At 36.6% G+C, this 15,611-nt stretch overlaps 1 protein-coding gene and 1 non-coding gene across 2 annotated transcripts; one reads left to right on the forward strand and one right to left on the reverse strand.

Moving 5' to 3' along the window:
* Positions 1-805: 805 nt before the first annotated feature.
* Positions 806-14,978, reverse strand: PPO (phenoloxidase subunit A3). The gene is made up of 9 exons (XM_017899987.1): positions 14,679-14,978; positions 13,720-13,912; positions 11,889-12,112; positions 9,656-9,858; positions 9,081-9,498; positions 4,512-4,640; positions 3,465-3,789; positions 2,419-2,651; positions 806-1,224 (listed from the first exon to the last, which is right to left on the reverse strand). Exons 1-9 carry the CDS (start codon positions 14,784-14,786, stop codon positions 979-981), a joined length of 2,079 nt encoding a protein of 692 aa, XP_017755476.1. The 5' UTR covers positions 14,787-14,978; the 3' UTR covers positions 806-978.
* TRNAE-CUC (transfer RNA glutamic acid (anticodon CUC)) lies at positions 5,200-5,271 on the forward strand. Its single transcript has one exon. It is a non-coding gene; the product is annotated as a tRNA-Glu (tRNA).
* Positions 14,979-15,611: the final 633 nt, after the last annotated feature.

The raw sequence follows: 15,611 nt of genomic DNA on the forward strand, positions 1-15,611 counted from the left end.
GCTGCTTTTATAGTTTCCAAGTTCCTTTAGATATTTCTACACATTTGAACCTTAATGCAACATTTATACTTTATATTCAATTTATCTATAACTTTTATAACTATTACCAAGTGACCATTCTCCATCTCTTCAGTGATTCTTATATTTGCATGTCCACAGCACACATCCTTCTCTGTTGATACATAAGCTGCCCCTTTTCTGTTTCTTAATTTGACATAATATGTATTTCCTCTTCTCACTGCTTTCATTTCAATCACTCTCTTTTCTTTATATCCATCATTCTGAAATATAACACATTAGCGATGACCATTGACTTTGACCATTGATATAAAATACAGGTAATTTGAATAAAATCTTTTTTTACTGTCTATTTTTTTTTGGTATTTTATTTTTGCATCTTATTTGCTACAATTTATTTCTCATAGTACAAAAATGAAGTAAAATAATAGAAAATAAAAAGCGATAAAGTAGAAAATCATTAACTAATACGAATGTAGTACGATTCAAATTCCATTTTTCTTTCATCCAATCGTTTAAATAAAACACATTTACTATCTTTCAGTTCACAACAATTAGTGTATAGTACTTAATCGTGATATTCATTTTCATCGAAATATTAATTTATGAAATTTGTCAATTTTATATTAGATTATAACATCAGATAAATAATGTAAATCGCATTGTCGAAATAGTGAACATTAAATATTTGTCAAACAATAAGTATCCTATTATACAAACGTTCTATTGGTTCAAATATTTTGTGATTGATTTTTCATTATGAATTGGATACAAATACTTTCCTTCATCGACATCGTTTCCTTTCTCTTCTGTATATGGGTCAGTACTATTTGATCTATTTTTCAATTTCAAATAAAGAGAAAAATAAATATATCAATTTAACCTCGAAACAAACGCCATTGTATGTCTGATTCTCATCAGAACAACATAAAAAAACATACAATCCGTGAACACATCTCATTACGTAAACATCAACGTGTTGCCCATGCTCCCAGATCTAGTTCTAGGCACAACCGTGTCCGAAAATTTAACGGATATCTCGGTAATCGCCATATTTCGGGTGAGGAACTGGACCAAGTTCTCGACACCAGAACGAGGCTGACGATCAAACGGATAGCCCATGGGACGAGTATCAGGATACTTCCTGTCTCTCAATCCGCAGAAACTCACAGCATCCCTGCATGTAGTTGGTTCATCCTGATCGACCTGCAATATTATACGACACACAGACAATTATAGCTAGGTCGAAATAATTCTGCATCGCATACTTAAGACTTTAGGTTATATAACAGTATCCAGGGCCGGTGCGGGGCAGGTTCAGCGCGTTCACCGGAACCCCGGGCCCTGCGTTTTGAAAGGCCCCGTGGTGTAAGAAAACTCATCAGACATTTTACAAGACCCCCTGTATAGTAGAGTGAATATTCGGGTGTGTGTAGAAAATACAATCGCATAATCCATTGATCGATTATGGATTAATTGGATATGGTACAGCTTGCTGTACACTGACACGAGTGCAAGATTTTCTCCTGCATCTTTGTATTGAAATATTTCATTGCAGCGTGTTCTATACATTGACATTAAACGTTGGCATCAAAGCTTGATACCACTGCAACAGGGGTGCGGAAAATATTAGTTGTTAAGGAATCACCCAATTAGAAAACACCAATTTTGATTAACTTTTTAGAGAATGATGGTACCATACCATTTATCGATACCATAACGTCTTCTGGTTTCGCAAAATTTTTGAACGTGGCCTCGCAAAAGGTCAGACCGGCCCTGACAGTATCAATGGTCTAAGCAAAATGACGTATGCTTATAAATGAGAAAATATGACAGAGAAAATTACAGGGATTGATATCCTAAGTACTACTCTGTTCAAAAAATCCTACTGTCATCTTATTAACTGTTTGACAGGGTGCAGAACGTAAATACTGTACGTTGCAGAGAAGTCCGACGTTTCGGCACAAGTGCAAAGGGATATTCCACTCGTCCGAACATGCTTGCTCGTGGTCCCCACTCTTCTATGACACTACTGAAACCGCTACTGTGAGTTCGAGAAAAGAAGGCACAGTGACGAAGATTATCGGTCACCGTTTTGAGCCAATAGCGGTCACTGTCTGTAATCATGGAATTATCAGTAGAGTCAGTCAGTCCTGACGATGTAAGCACGTTGTGTCTCCTTTTCTCGAACGCACAATACTTCTGTGATGACGTTAGAATGAGTGGTGTGGTGGGGATTCGAACCTACGTTTCGGGCTTCTTCTCTGCAACGCATAGTACACTCGAAAGAGGATTACTTCGAAAGGGATACCAGCCAATTGAAAATGTATTGCATAACTGAATTTCTGCGAACTTTTCGAACAGTGTAGTGTTGAAATTTGAGAGATCGTGAATACCCACAGCATCGATCGCATAATCAGACACCATGACGAAGAGATCCATCGGGAAGCCTTCCCTCTTTCCTTTTGGTGTCAGCATGTGCTGCGGCCATCCGCACCCGCAGAAGTCGAACTGCTCCAGCGCCTGTCCTCCTCCTGGCCGACTCGCGTCCAAGTTGCGGAAGGTCCTCTCAAACGGAATGGTTACCGAGGATTTTGTTGATCCACGCTCGTACGTATTTGATCCAGGACGAACTGTCGTAAAATAGGCAAAAGAATAGTAGTAGCAAGGGTATCTCGATTGATTGTCGATGCGAATGATTCGTGTTAGATTATGAGAGGAAAACAAACGAGTTCTTAGAATACACGTGGAATTTTTGGGATGGGTTGTGTGAGTGTGTAGCGTGTGTGTACAAATGTGTAAAAGTCAGTTGTGACAGTGATGAAATGTCTTGAGAACTGTCATGTAGAATCCAAAAGAAGAGACGTGTGTAATTGTCAGTCGCAGTATTACTTTAACACTATAGCTACCGTGTTCAAATGACTGGTGAACGAATTGAAGAATATACGTTTTGGTTTGAGAAAAATATCAAGGTCAATGGGAATGGAAATTTTTTATGCACGAACATATTTAAATATAATAAATGTATAATAAATGTATGCAAAAATGTATGTAGAAGTGTAGGAGATATCAATGACCTTGAAATTTCGAAAAATTTTATCGATCATAACTTTTTCGCTGTGTATTGTAATATATAAATATAATATAACAATCTATTAGACATTTGCAAAAATTTATACCTAATTTCAAATAAAACTATATATCCAAGACTAATACCATTAAATTATTAGATATTTAAAAATTTTTTGTCCGATATTAACAAAAACGAATATTTAATAAAATTATTAAACACGCAAAAATCTGTATCTAATATTAACCAAAATGAATACTGAATTGAAATGAATAATATTGAAACAAAATTAGTATTAAAAATCCAATGTCAATAAAATTTAAATAAAACATTTAAGCGAGATTAAATATTCGGGATATAAATATAGGACACGTACTCGTTACTGGGAATTTGTCCATCTCGATCATCATATTCTTCTGCTGTCTGTAATTGAACGGCAGTTCGCGTTCATCCTGTTTAGGTCCTATGAAGATACGAATGGTACCTGTCTTCGTCGTATTGTTACGATTATTAACGACAATGTTGTACGAAAATTCAGCGTGATTCAAGTGCGTGAATCTAGCGAGCACAGCGCCACGCGGCGTGAAATCGAGTCCACGAGACAGGTCTACGTCGCTCTTAGTCCAGAAAGTGTTTATTACATTGCGTTGCTGATTGGTCGTCAGGTTGACCTTCGTTATTTCGATACCTGGGAAGTCCAACTGTGAACAACATATAGTCCATTTTATGCAGGATGCACTATAGTTTTTGATACATACAGTGAAGAGCAAAACTGAATCTATGGATTATATACTAATACTAGGACTATATACTAATATATACTACTAATATATGTGGGAGGTTATTTTTAGAAATGTTATTGTACGATTTCATCTCGCAAAGTTTTAGCTGTTTAAATATAAACGTAGTATAGACTCGGTTTTGCTCTTCACTATAAATTTCCAACAGATTTTATCTATAACTATCTATAACTATGGAAAGGAAAAAAGGTTAATAGCTTCATAATTATCATTTCGTGTTGTTTAGTATACAAAGTTAAAAAATTAGATATAGTAAGATGCTTAAAATAATTAGATCAACCTACATGTTAACCACAGCCTATTGACATCTTCTGGGCTCCTTACTGTATATATGTACACATGTATTTTCCATAAATTGATAAATTGGAAGCAATTTCCCAGAAGCCCTTGTAACGTTAAAATTAATATAGCATTTATGCTAATTTCTAATCTAACTATAGTTGTTATTTCTAAATTATAAATTCTTGTGTCACATTAAAAATCTGATCGTTTTGGAATTTTTATTATTTTCTATTTCTACTTCTGGCTCTTTTAGTCATAAAGGTTATGTTATATTTTATGGTAAAGTATTATATATTAATCGAAGTATAAATATTAATATAGATTTATGAGTATATACTTACTTGTTCTACAGTGTACGGGGGTAATGTGTTCTTATGTTCCTGGAAGATATCATCGACAAAGGCATGCCATCTGTAGAACACTGGATCCCTCATGGCGGTCGCTGAGTCACCCATAACGCCGAAGCTCTCCTAAAAGTGGGAAACAAAGTAGTGATTTTTCGGTTATACGAATATCTAGAATTTGCATTTCTGTACACGAAAAAAATTAAACTAGGACCTATGCATAAAATCAAATAAAAATGCAAAGTTTAATGTTAAATAAGGATTCTATGGGATTTTATAGAAATCGTTAGGATATGAATATTTTATTACACTACAATTTTAATATCCATAAATTTTATCGAATATTGCTCAATATCACCTATTTAGATTATTTAAAGAATATTGTTATACTGTTGTAATATATTAGTAGTATTGTAACGTTATATTGTAGTATAAAATTTATTGTAGTACGAACCTAACCTAAACCTAACACTAATATAGTATAATATAGTATAATGCTAATAACTTCATCAATTTTGATGAATTTAAAATATGTTATAAAAGACATTTTCGAAAACTAAGATTGACCACCTATATTTAGTAGAGGAAAAAAAATTGTAAAAGATATTGACATTTACATGATTGAAAATTATTATAATCGGTGAGGACCTAATGTACCCATACCCAACATATCTCTTCAACAAAATCCGGTATGGTCTAGTGGCTAGGATACCTGGCTCTCACCCAGGAGGCTCGGGTTCGATTCCCGGTACCGGAAAAATGTATTTTTGGCGATATTGTCAGATTTAACAAAATCGCAAAGATTTTGAAGTTTTCTTTTGTGTCTAACAATTTGATTACAAAATTTTCTTTACTCGCTTTCTATGAAATAAATAATTAGAAATAATTGAGATGACAGATGGTTCACCCTGTACATCAAAATACTAATTATAAAATGCTATTACTATTATTACTGTCAAATATACGTATACTAACATGTACACATTTAAGTACACGAAATACCAATCAATTTACAAATTAAATTATTTATAATTTTTATAATACAATTTTATATTTTTTATTCCAACATATTTTAGTGTATTAAACATATAATTCAAAAATTAGATTATAATATAATAAATAATAATTTTAGCAAATATTATAAAGAATTTATTTGTTAACAATTATTTTAGCAATGAATATTGGTAATTTCTTTAATAATTAAAATTGCACTTCTAGCATTATTAGAACGAGTATTTGGTTAAGTATTAGTTTTAAGGATATTGTAAACCGGCTGAAAAAAATTGATTTTCTTTTTACATTTTCTCAAAGTGAGTGCTTTAGATATTGTTCATGTAAAAGGATTTCTTCGAATTCGTGAAATTAGCGAAGTTATAGATGTTCAAAGTGCGGTGAACAGGCATTGTATAACCGGTAACAAAAACTTCAAACGTGTTTTTCTCGAAATTATATTTTTGAACCTGCTGATGGGATATCTCGCATTTTAGTTGACCGATGGACTCGAAATTTCAAGATCTTTACCGGATGTACCTTTATCGCATGGTCCACGGATTTCAAAATCCGATGTTTTTTTCTATTTTTATTCGTCACCCAAAGGACGAAGAGTACAAGGAAAATCGATATTTAAACTTCGAAACGTTTTGTTCTTTTAGTTTTCAATAATTAGGTGGTCCGGAATCACGTCAGTAACGACACAATTTTCTTTAATTTTCTTTAAAAAAGGAAATTGTAAATATTCTCTAAGTATAAATAAATCCGAGCACGAAAACTGCGTACCAATATGTATCATGCCTTCCTTAGAAAGAAATCCCCAAAAGTCGATTTTTATAGGTTAGATTACAATACTCCTGTAGCGACCAACGTTTACATTCTAACCGCTAGATGGAGAATGGAGGTTCGAGATTTCTCACAAATCTTTGGTGAATCCTCGACTCCCATAAATATAAGTTCCTAAGTATCCCTCGTCTAAGTTTAAGTGGCCACGCGACGCCATGAATCGGTAAACCAAGAGGGCCTGGAAAAGGACCCCCAAATTTTGGGGCCCGCCCCGCGGGGAGACTGGTGTTTGGGGGTTTTTGGTGTTCGTCTTGAGTTCTCGGTGTCGTCTACCATCGCGGAGAGAATGGCCACCATGAAAGTTTTAGCAAATAAAAATCCTACATAACTCCTTGTCCCTAGCCTAAGGACATCTTTCGAAGATTTCTTTTAGGTTAAAAAATAAAAAAAGGGGGGCCTTCTAGAAAGTCTTACTGACGAGTCCACTAGCAGGCCCAGGACGACACGCATCCCTTCCTTACGTTCTACTACCTCTCCTACCTATCATAGCAAGAACGGATACCATCAAGATACCAACAGGAAGCCACAGGAACAAGACATCATAACCCCCTTAATACATACAATTTGCTACTAATATCTAACATTGTTACTGTTAATCCGTGAAAGGTCATTTTCGGTACTCCGGTCATCACTTTGTTTAGGACTGTAAATCTAAAAGTGAAAGCTCTGAAATTTTACAAGTACCAGTGTTGCGGCCCTAGGACTGCACTGATACAGATCAAGTGGAGGACTGTTTTATGTCCTTATTGTCAGCGTCCCTTAACTTTCTACACTCATTGTCACCTAAGCCTCCACTTGGGTAAACACTAGCAAGCAACTATATATCACCTCTGAGACGACGGACTTAGATTGTTTAAACAACCACCACCACTGAAGGACGCTAGAGCTGGCACACACCCCCAATAGTATTCGCAACCAATCAGCAGAGAGACGAAGATTATATAACCACGGACAGAGCAGTCAAATAATTAAAATTGCACTTCTAGCATTATTAGAACGAGTATTTGGTTAAGTATTAGTTTTAAGGATATTGTAAACCGGCTGAAAAAAATTGATTTTCTTTTTACATTTTCTCAAAGTGAGTGCTTTAGATATTGTTCATGTAAAAGGATTTCTTCGAATTCGTGAAATTAGCGAAGTTATAGATGTTCAAAGTGCGGTGAACAGGCATTGTATAACCGGTAACAAAAACTTCAAACGTGTTTTTCTCGAAATTATATTTTTGAACCTGCTGATGGGATATCTCGCATTTTAGTTGACCGATGGACTCGAAATTTCAAGATCTTTACCGGATGTACCTTTATCGCATGGTCCACGGATTTCAAAATCCGATGTTTTTTTCTATTTTTATTCGTCACCCAAAGGACGAAGAGTACAAGGAAAATCGATATTTAAACTTCGAAACGTTTTGTTCTTTTAGTTTTCAATAATTAGGTGGTCCGGAATCACGTCAGTAACGACACAATTTTCTTTAATTTTCTTTAAAAAAGGAAATTGTAAATATTCTCTAAGTATAAATAAATCCGAGCACGAAAACTGCGTACCAATATGTATCATGCCTTCCTTAGAAAGAAATCCCCAAAAGTCGATTTTTATAGGTTAGATTACAATACTCCTGTAGCGACCAACGTTTACATTCTAACCGCTAGATGGAGAATGGAGGTTCGAGATTTCTCACAAATCTTTGGTGAATCCTCGACTCCCATAAATATAAGTTCCTAAGTATCCCTCGTCTAAGTTTAAGTGGCCACGCGACGCCATGAATCGGTAAACCAAGAGGGCCTGGAAAAGGACCCCCAAATTTTGGGGCCCGCCCCGCGGGGAGACTGGTGTTTGGGGGTTTTTGGTGTTCGTCTTGAGTTCTCGGTGTCGTCTACCATCGCGGAGAGAATGGCCACCATGAAAGTTTTAGCAAATAAAAATCCTACATAACTCCTTGTCCCTAGCCTAAGGACATCTTTCGAAGATTTCTTTTAGGTTAAAAAATAAAAAAAGGGGGGCCTTCTAGAAAGTCTTACTGACGAGTCCACTAGCAGGCCCAGGACGACACGCATCCCTTCCTTACGTTCTACTACCTCTCCTACCTATCATAGCAAGAACGGATACCATCAAGATACCAACAGGAAGCCACAGGAACAAGACATCATAACCCCCTTAATACATACAATTTGCTACTAATATCTAACATTGTTACTGTTAATCCGTGAAAGGTCATTTTCGGTACTCCGGTCATCACTTTGTTTAGGACTGTAAATCTAAAAGTGAAAGCTCTGAAATTTTACAAGTACCAGTGTTGCGGCCCTAGGACTGCACTGATACAGATCAAGTGGAGGACTGTTTTATGTCCTTATTGTCAGCGTCCCTTAACTTTCTACACTCATTGTCACCTAAGCCTCCACTTGGGTAAACACTAGCAAGCAACTATATATCACCTCTGAGACGACGGACTTAGATTGTTTAAACAACCACCACCACTGAAGGACGCTAGAGCTGGCACACACCCCCAATAGTATTCGCAACCAATCAGCAGAGAGACGAAGATTATATAACCACGGACAGAGCAGTCACGAAGATAGATCAGGAGAGTTATCAGAGAGTTCTACTAAAATACAGTCCACTTAACACATCGAAACTAGACACAACTTTCCTCAATGAACCGTCCGTCACTAATCGTCGCCAACTAAGACCGACCTAGTGACGACATACAGTTACTATTTCATTCACACTTACCAAATAACGATGATCCGGATCGTGAACGTAAGAAATAGCGACGTGACCGAAATTGTGGAGGTCACCGTACACATTCTGATTTGGAGACAGGATGCTGGCCTCCATTATGTTACCAAGAATGTCGATTCCATTCGTCTCGGTTAACGGGATCCTTTCACCCCTAGCATTAATCACTGATCCCGTATGGATCGCTTCGTATATGCGGTCGCGCCATCTTGTCATGTCCTGTAGGTCGAAGTTCAGTTCGTCCACCTGCCGATTGATGTCGCTGAGCACGGCGCCAGCAGGTCGAGCTGGCCACGAGCGACTAGCAACTAGGGAATCTAACTTTGGGAAGTATGCTTCTGGGATCGGTTCGCGCCAATTCAGCAGTCGCTTCACCCGTCCAAGTTGATTGCACAGACGTTCGCAATTGTATCTGAAAATGTTCGAACAAGGATATTATTAATTCTACAAGTATCTTTTGCATGGTGCACTAGGTAACGGAGTTCTCGGCCTATCAATTTGCTAATCGTTTAGAGTTATTTAACGATTTGGTGTCTTTTCATTCTGTTGATCAGTTATTACAGCATTACCTGGCCATGATTTGTTGATGCATATAGTAGAAGAGCTCTCCACGTCGATCCTTGTTAACGATACTTGCGCCACCCTCGAACGGGTACACCAAGTGCCAGTGCCAGTGGTGAAGGTTGATTCCAATGTCTTCTCTCCAGTAAGCTACGCGATGTTCCGCATCCAGGTCTGACGCGGTGTAATCCCTTGGGATCTCGATTGGTATCTACGGATTAGAAACGTGTCTATGTATTATGCGTTGCACACAAGAAGTCCGCTATTCAACACAGGGGTAAGGGGATATTCCACTTGCTTTGCCTAACATGCTTGCTCGTAGTCCCCACTTCTATATGACACTATTGAAATCACTATTTTCAGGTTCGGTAACGTTATACGTTAACATAGGCGTAGGATATCTGTGAAATTCCTACACTCGAATGATACATTGCAAGCCTGCGAATATGAGAGTAATACTGCACGAGCAGAACATAATTATGTAGTGTGGTATTGTGAGCTGGGAAGGATACTAGCAAAGGAAGCGGTATATCAGATTTTATTACACCTGAAAGTTATACAGGCCCATAGAGGACTAAGTTAAGATCTTGCTATTATGCGTTCGAAAAAAGATGGCGCACAGCGTGTTTACATCCTCACGACTGATTGACTCCGTTGACACTCTCTAGATTACAGGCATTGATCACTATTAGCCGAAAATGGTGACGAAGATCATCGGCAGGTCATAGTGAAACCGAGTGAAATAGGATACGACGGCATTGGCGTAGTCTTCGAAGCTATTAACACTATGCCGTCGGCACGTCTAATCGGGATTCTTTCGTTTGATGCCGGTAGGACTGACGCATCATTTGCGCATGATACCAACGTGGTGTCACCGGCATTTGCCCGATAGTTTTCGCAGGACACCAACGTGGTGCCACCTGACGGTATAGTGTTAAGAAACAGGAAACTAATGCCGATGCTGCCATATCCTATCTCACTAGGTTTCACTAAGGCCCGCCGATGATCTCGGTCACCTTTCGGCCAATAGTTCACTGCCTGTAATCGAGAGAGTGTCAGCGAAGTCAGTCAGCCGTGAGGATGCAAACACACTGTGCCATCTCTTCTCAAACGTATAATACCTCATAATCTGGATTAAATCTAACTACTAAGTGCCACTGTGCCGTCTCAGTTATCTAGATCTCATCAACCTAATGGCGTACGATTTCCATGGGAAATGGGAACGGGAGACTGGTCACGATGCACAATGTAATGCTCACGATGCACTTGCACGTCGCGTCGTTGGACTTCGAGTAGTAGAAACAACTGTGAGTGCGAGGTAACCGCGAGCCCATTCGAGATATTCATATTTGGCCCGAGATTAAGACCACGAGTCAGACTCGTGATATTAATGTTTGGCCCGAAATCTCGATCACGAGTCAAACTCGTGATATTCATGTTTGGCTCGAAACGTCGATAACGAGTTAGACTCGTGATATTCATGTTTGGCCCGAAATGTCAATAACGAGTCAGACTCGTAGAAATAGTGCAAGGGGTTTAGCTGATATTTGCAGTGCGTGTGCAAGGATCGTATGAATGAATGATTTATGGCAGTACCAAATGCGAGTGAAGAGTGTCTTGGAATGTGAGGGAAAACTCACGCAAGAAGTAATTTTGATACAAAAACACAGGTTCTTAATTACAAATTAAGAATCTAAATATTGATCAGCCATGAAGACGCGTTGTTCTTTCATATTGCGGTTCATTTTTAATAACCCTAAACTGTCAGCTGTCACGCTGTCATTTTTTCCTCGTTGACAACACTTTATCGCACAAATGGCGCAAAATTCGAATCTTGCGTGAATTTAGAACACTCTATATTATAGTAAATTCTATTTTATAATTCTCATATTAATTTCTATAAAATTAAGATACAGGTTATCCCAAGCAACTGACAATAAGTTGAACTTTAGTCTCAACGTTAACCCTAAACCTGCCAAGGCCTAACTAGTCTTTTCCAAATTTTTAATTAAAAATTTCGCATTCAACGTTGTAGTTTTGATCACTGGTCTTCACGATTTTTCTTTTGATATAGGTCGAAACAATTTTTCAAAAAAATTTTCCAAAAATTTTCAAACAAATTTTCTTTCGATATAGGTCTCCTTGTGTCCCATTTTTCTAAAGCCATCCTTATTTTATTTTTTCGTCTACCTGTCACGATAGGTTTGGTGTTAAAGCTAAAACTGAAATGCTTGTACGCACCCTGGAACCTTCAGGCACGATGTTAGCTTCTTCTCGAGCTCTGGAAAATATTCCACCATCCACGTATTTGTCCGGGAATACCTCTGTCAACGGTGGTACTGGCAGGTCCTTCGTGTCAGGGCGATGCAGTATCGCCACTGACAGCGCATAGATGAACATATTCGGATTCACACGATCGCGACAGTAAACCGCAACTGACAGGAAGTCATCGTACGTTCGCATACCTGTAACATAAAACATGACAGATTAGAAACTGATTGATCCATATTCCGTCTAATGAGACAGGATACCGAATGCCACAACTGCGCGTGATGATTGTGTGAAGCCAATTTGACACCTACGTCATATCTCGATACCGTGAAGCCAACATGGCACCAACAACTTATATCGATACTGCGAAACCATCCTAATACCTTCTTTAAATTTTAAAGAGAACTCCTTGTGCGACTCTTGTCACGGTGGTTTTAAAACTTGGTATTTTATATTGGTATTGGTAATTGGTAAGGAAGACTAGTCTCGTTGGCCATAGCGTAATATAGTGTGGGGGATTATCTTGATTTAAATCTCTCGCAGATCGTGGTTTAGAGGATTGAAAAGGAATACACGCTTCTTTGACCTCTAATAAGTGGTGACCACTATTTTCATGGCACTAATGGCAATGTGACGTCAAATTGGCTCCCTATCACTACTGGTGACCTGACATTGAATTAATTCCCTATCTCCAAATGATGAATTACAGTAATGGTGTGTGACAATTAAATTAACGATGAATTAAAATCAAATTGGCTCCGTATCACTAGTAGCGGCATGACGTTAATTTGATACCTAGATGCCTACTATGCGTGGCTGAAAAGAAGTCATCTCGTTCGTTTGCGGGGCAAGAGGGGTATTCCACTAGTAATATCCACTCTTCTATGACACTCCCAAAACTACTACCTCCAAGTTCGGTAACGTGATTCGTTAACATAGGCGTAAGATATCCGTAAAATTCTTACACTCGAATAATAGAAGACGCAATTGAAGACCTAGGATTGGAAATACAAAGCAGTGAGTCGGATAAGGAATCAGATGACAATAGCTCGGAAGATTTATAAGGTAAAGGAGTACAAAAGTAATAATAATTAACATCGTTTATGAAAATTGATTTAAAATTTAAGATGTATCTTTTATGATAAATTAATTATGTAATTGCATCGTACTAGATAACCGTTTAAAAAATCATACGATGCAACATAAATATAAAAAATATGTGTACAGTACAGCACGTTTGCAGCATAATGCAATGAAAAGTTAATCAAGATGCTAATTAGTAATTAGTAATTGCAAATAATCACGTGTTCATCGGTAGAATCTGAAGTTAATATGTTTTTGGGATGAGTCTACGCTCTTGCTTCTATTTGTTGCGTCTGTCTCACTTTGTCTCGTTGCTTTGTTCGCTTTCTTTGTCACATGGTGTTCTATGACCGGGCTAATAGGAAGGGATCAGTTCTGCCAATAAGGGAAGCGTTTTACTCTACTTCTGCTATGATGTTAGAATGGTTGGGTTGGTAGGGATTCGGTCCTACAAGTTTCTCAGATGACTTCTTTTCAGCCACGCATAGTAAGAAGTCCAAGTCAGTCTAAGAAAGATCAGAAGAGCGTGCCCATAGTGAATCTCTCTTGTTTGATAGCCACCATTCTATTTATAAGCTTATTTGATTCCATTAAGAAGCCAACAATACTATCTTAAGTGAATTCACCTAAAATCTGAGCCTACATATATATACCATCATCAAATTGTCTCTACAATATAAAAATAAAGGAAAATAAAGAAAAGAAGCGGTAGACATACCCATGAAAATGTCGATTAATCGTGTGGCTATTCTTCGATGAGCTGGAATGAACAGCGAGAAAGGCGAATTGCGTCCAAGTTGCATCGGAATGCTGAGATCAGGAAGAGTGATCTGCTTCACTTGAAGTTTCGACTGCGTGTCATCGTTGAAACGATTGAACACTTGCACAGCTACGGAACGGTACTTCTCAGGCTAAACATAGTATTAAAGACACTTATTATTCTTTATTAAATACTGCAAGGCAATTATGTTGCATTTTACGTTATTACAATAAATTTTACACTAAATGGTTATGCAACAAACTTGTTCGTATGTGTTTAAAAAAGTGATTTTTATGAAATGTATTTAATCAATGATTTATGCAATAATTCGCTTTTATTTAATGAAATGGTATAATAATTATTTTTTATTTGGTTAATCGTATTTAATAATTATATATCTAAAAATAGTTATATCTAGTCTAACATTTTCATAGTATTCTGCAAAATCCATAAATAATATTTTTCACAATTTTCTGTAAAATATGTAAATACTATTTTTTAAATAGTACTAATTTATAACATTCCAGAAAATCTACAACTATATTTTATAATTTTTCAAAAAATTCATAAATAATATTTTACAGCAGTCCATAAAATCCGTAATTAATATTTTTTTACAACATTCCCTAAAACCCATAAGTAGCATTTTTGTAATATTTCAGAAAATTTACAAGCAATATTTTTATAATGTTCTACAAAGTATATACGAATAACATTTCAAAAAGGTGAATAAATTTATCCACCATATTTAATACCACATCTAATACCAAATTTGTCTCATAAAAAAAAAAAAAAAAATATAAAATCGTTACAAGATTTCTCCAATAACAAAAACAAATAATAATCAAACAAAAAGATATCAGGAGACACTAATTAACTAAAAGATAACGACTAATTAGACAACTCATAGAACTTACCAAATAATCAGGTGGGATGTCAAAAGCGACCTTGTTGTCTCCCTTAGGGACGTAGACAGGTTCAGAAGGTCGATCGAAGAGGTACAGAATTCCCGTCTTGTCAGTCATTTTGCCACGCACTGATTTCAAAAATTACCAACAAATAGGAAAAAAAGAATAAACGAATCTAATAAAAAATTAGGATAGTAAATTAATCACAGTTTCACGAACAAAAGACGATTTATGAGATTCGGCACTCGAACCACAATTAATTACGATCCGCGATTAAATTCAGAAAAAGAAAGATGTCCAGGCACGAACGGTTAATGTCGCTTTGCTAGGAACTCGTAGACAGGTCTAGCTTTATATACGAGCTTGACAGGATACGATGGTTGCTTTGAAAACCACAAGATCCGCCGCAACGTCTAAGATACATGGTAATTGAGGTTAATACAGTGTCATTCATAACCGCATCCAGAGCATCGTTTTTCCTGTTTTTAAAGGAAATCGATTGCGATTGGGCGTTGATAAGTAGAACTAAAAATAGCTTTTTTGTGTTGAAAGCTTTGGCTGTATTTTGACTGTATTTACTAGAAATAAATGATTAACAATAAATTAATGATTAAAAATAATTAAGAATATTAAAAATAAATATTAAAAACATTAAAAATAATATTAAATATTGAAAGTAAATATTAAAAATAATTAACAATAAATAAAATATAATATAATGCTCACACGCTATGAACAAATGAACACATGTTAAACAAAATGAGACAGTAGAATAAATTTGGTGTTGTTTATCATAAATTATTACAATGAATGGTTGATGCGAATATTGCTATGATTTGGTCAAGTGTGGTAATAATAATTTCGTTGATAATTAAAATGTCCAGTTTTTCGAGAATATCTGGCATTTCGAAATGATTGACAAAGTTGAAGTTTCCTTTTTTA

This window comes from Eufriesea mexicana, unplaced genomic scaffold, assembly GCF_001483705.2.
Source record: "Eufriesea mexicana isolate 0111107269 unplaced genomic scaffold, ASM148370v2 scaffold1030, whole genome shotgun sequence".
Classification (NCBI taxonomy): Eukaryota; Metazoa; Arthropoda; class Insecta; order Hymenoptera; family Apidae; genus Eufriesea; species Eufriesea mexicana.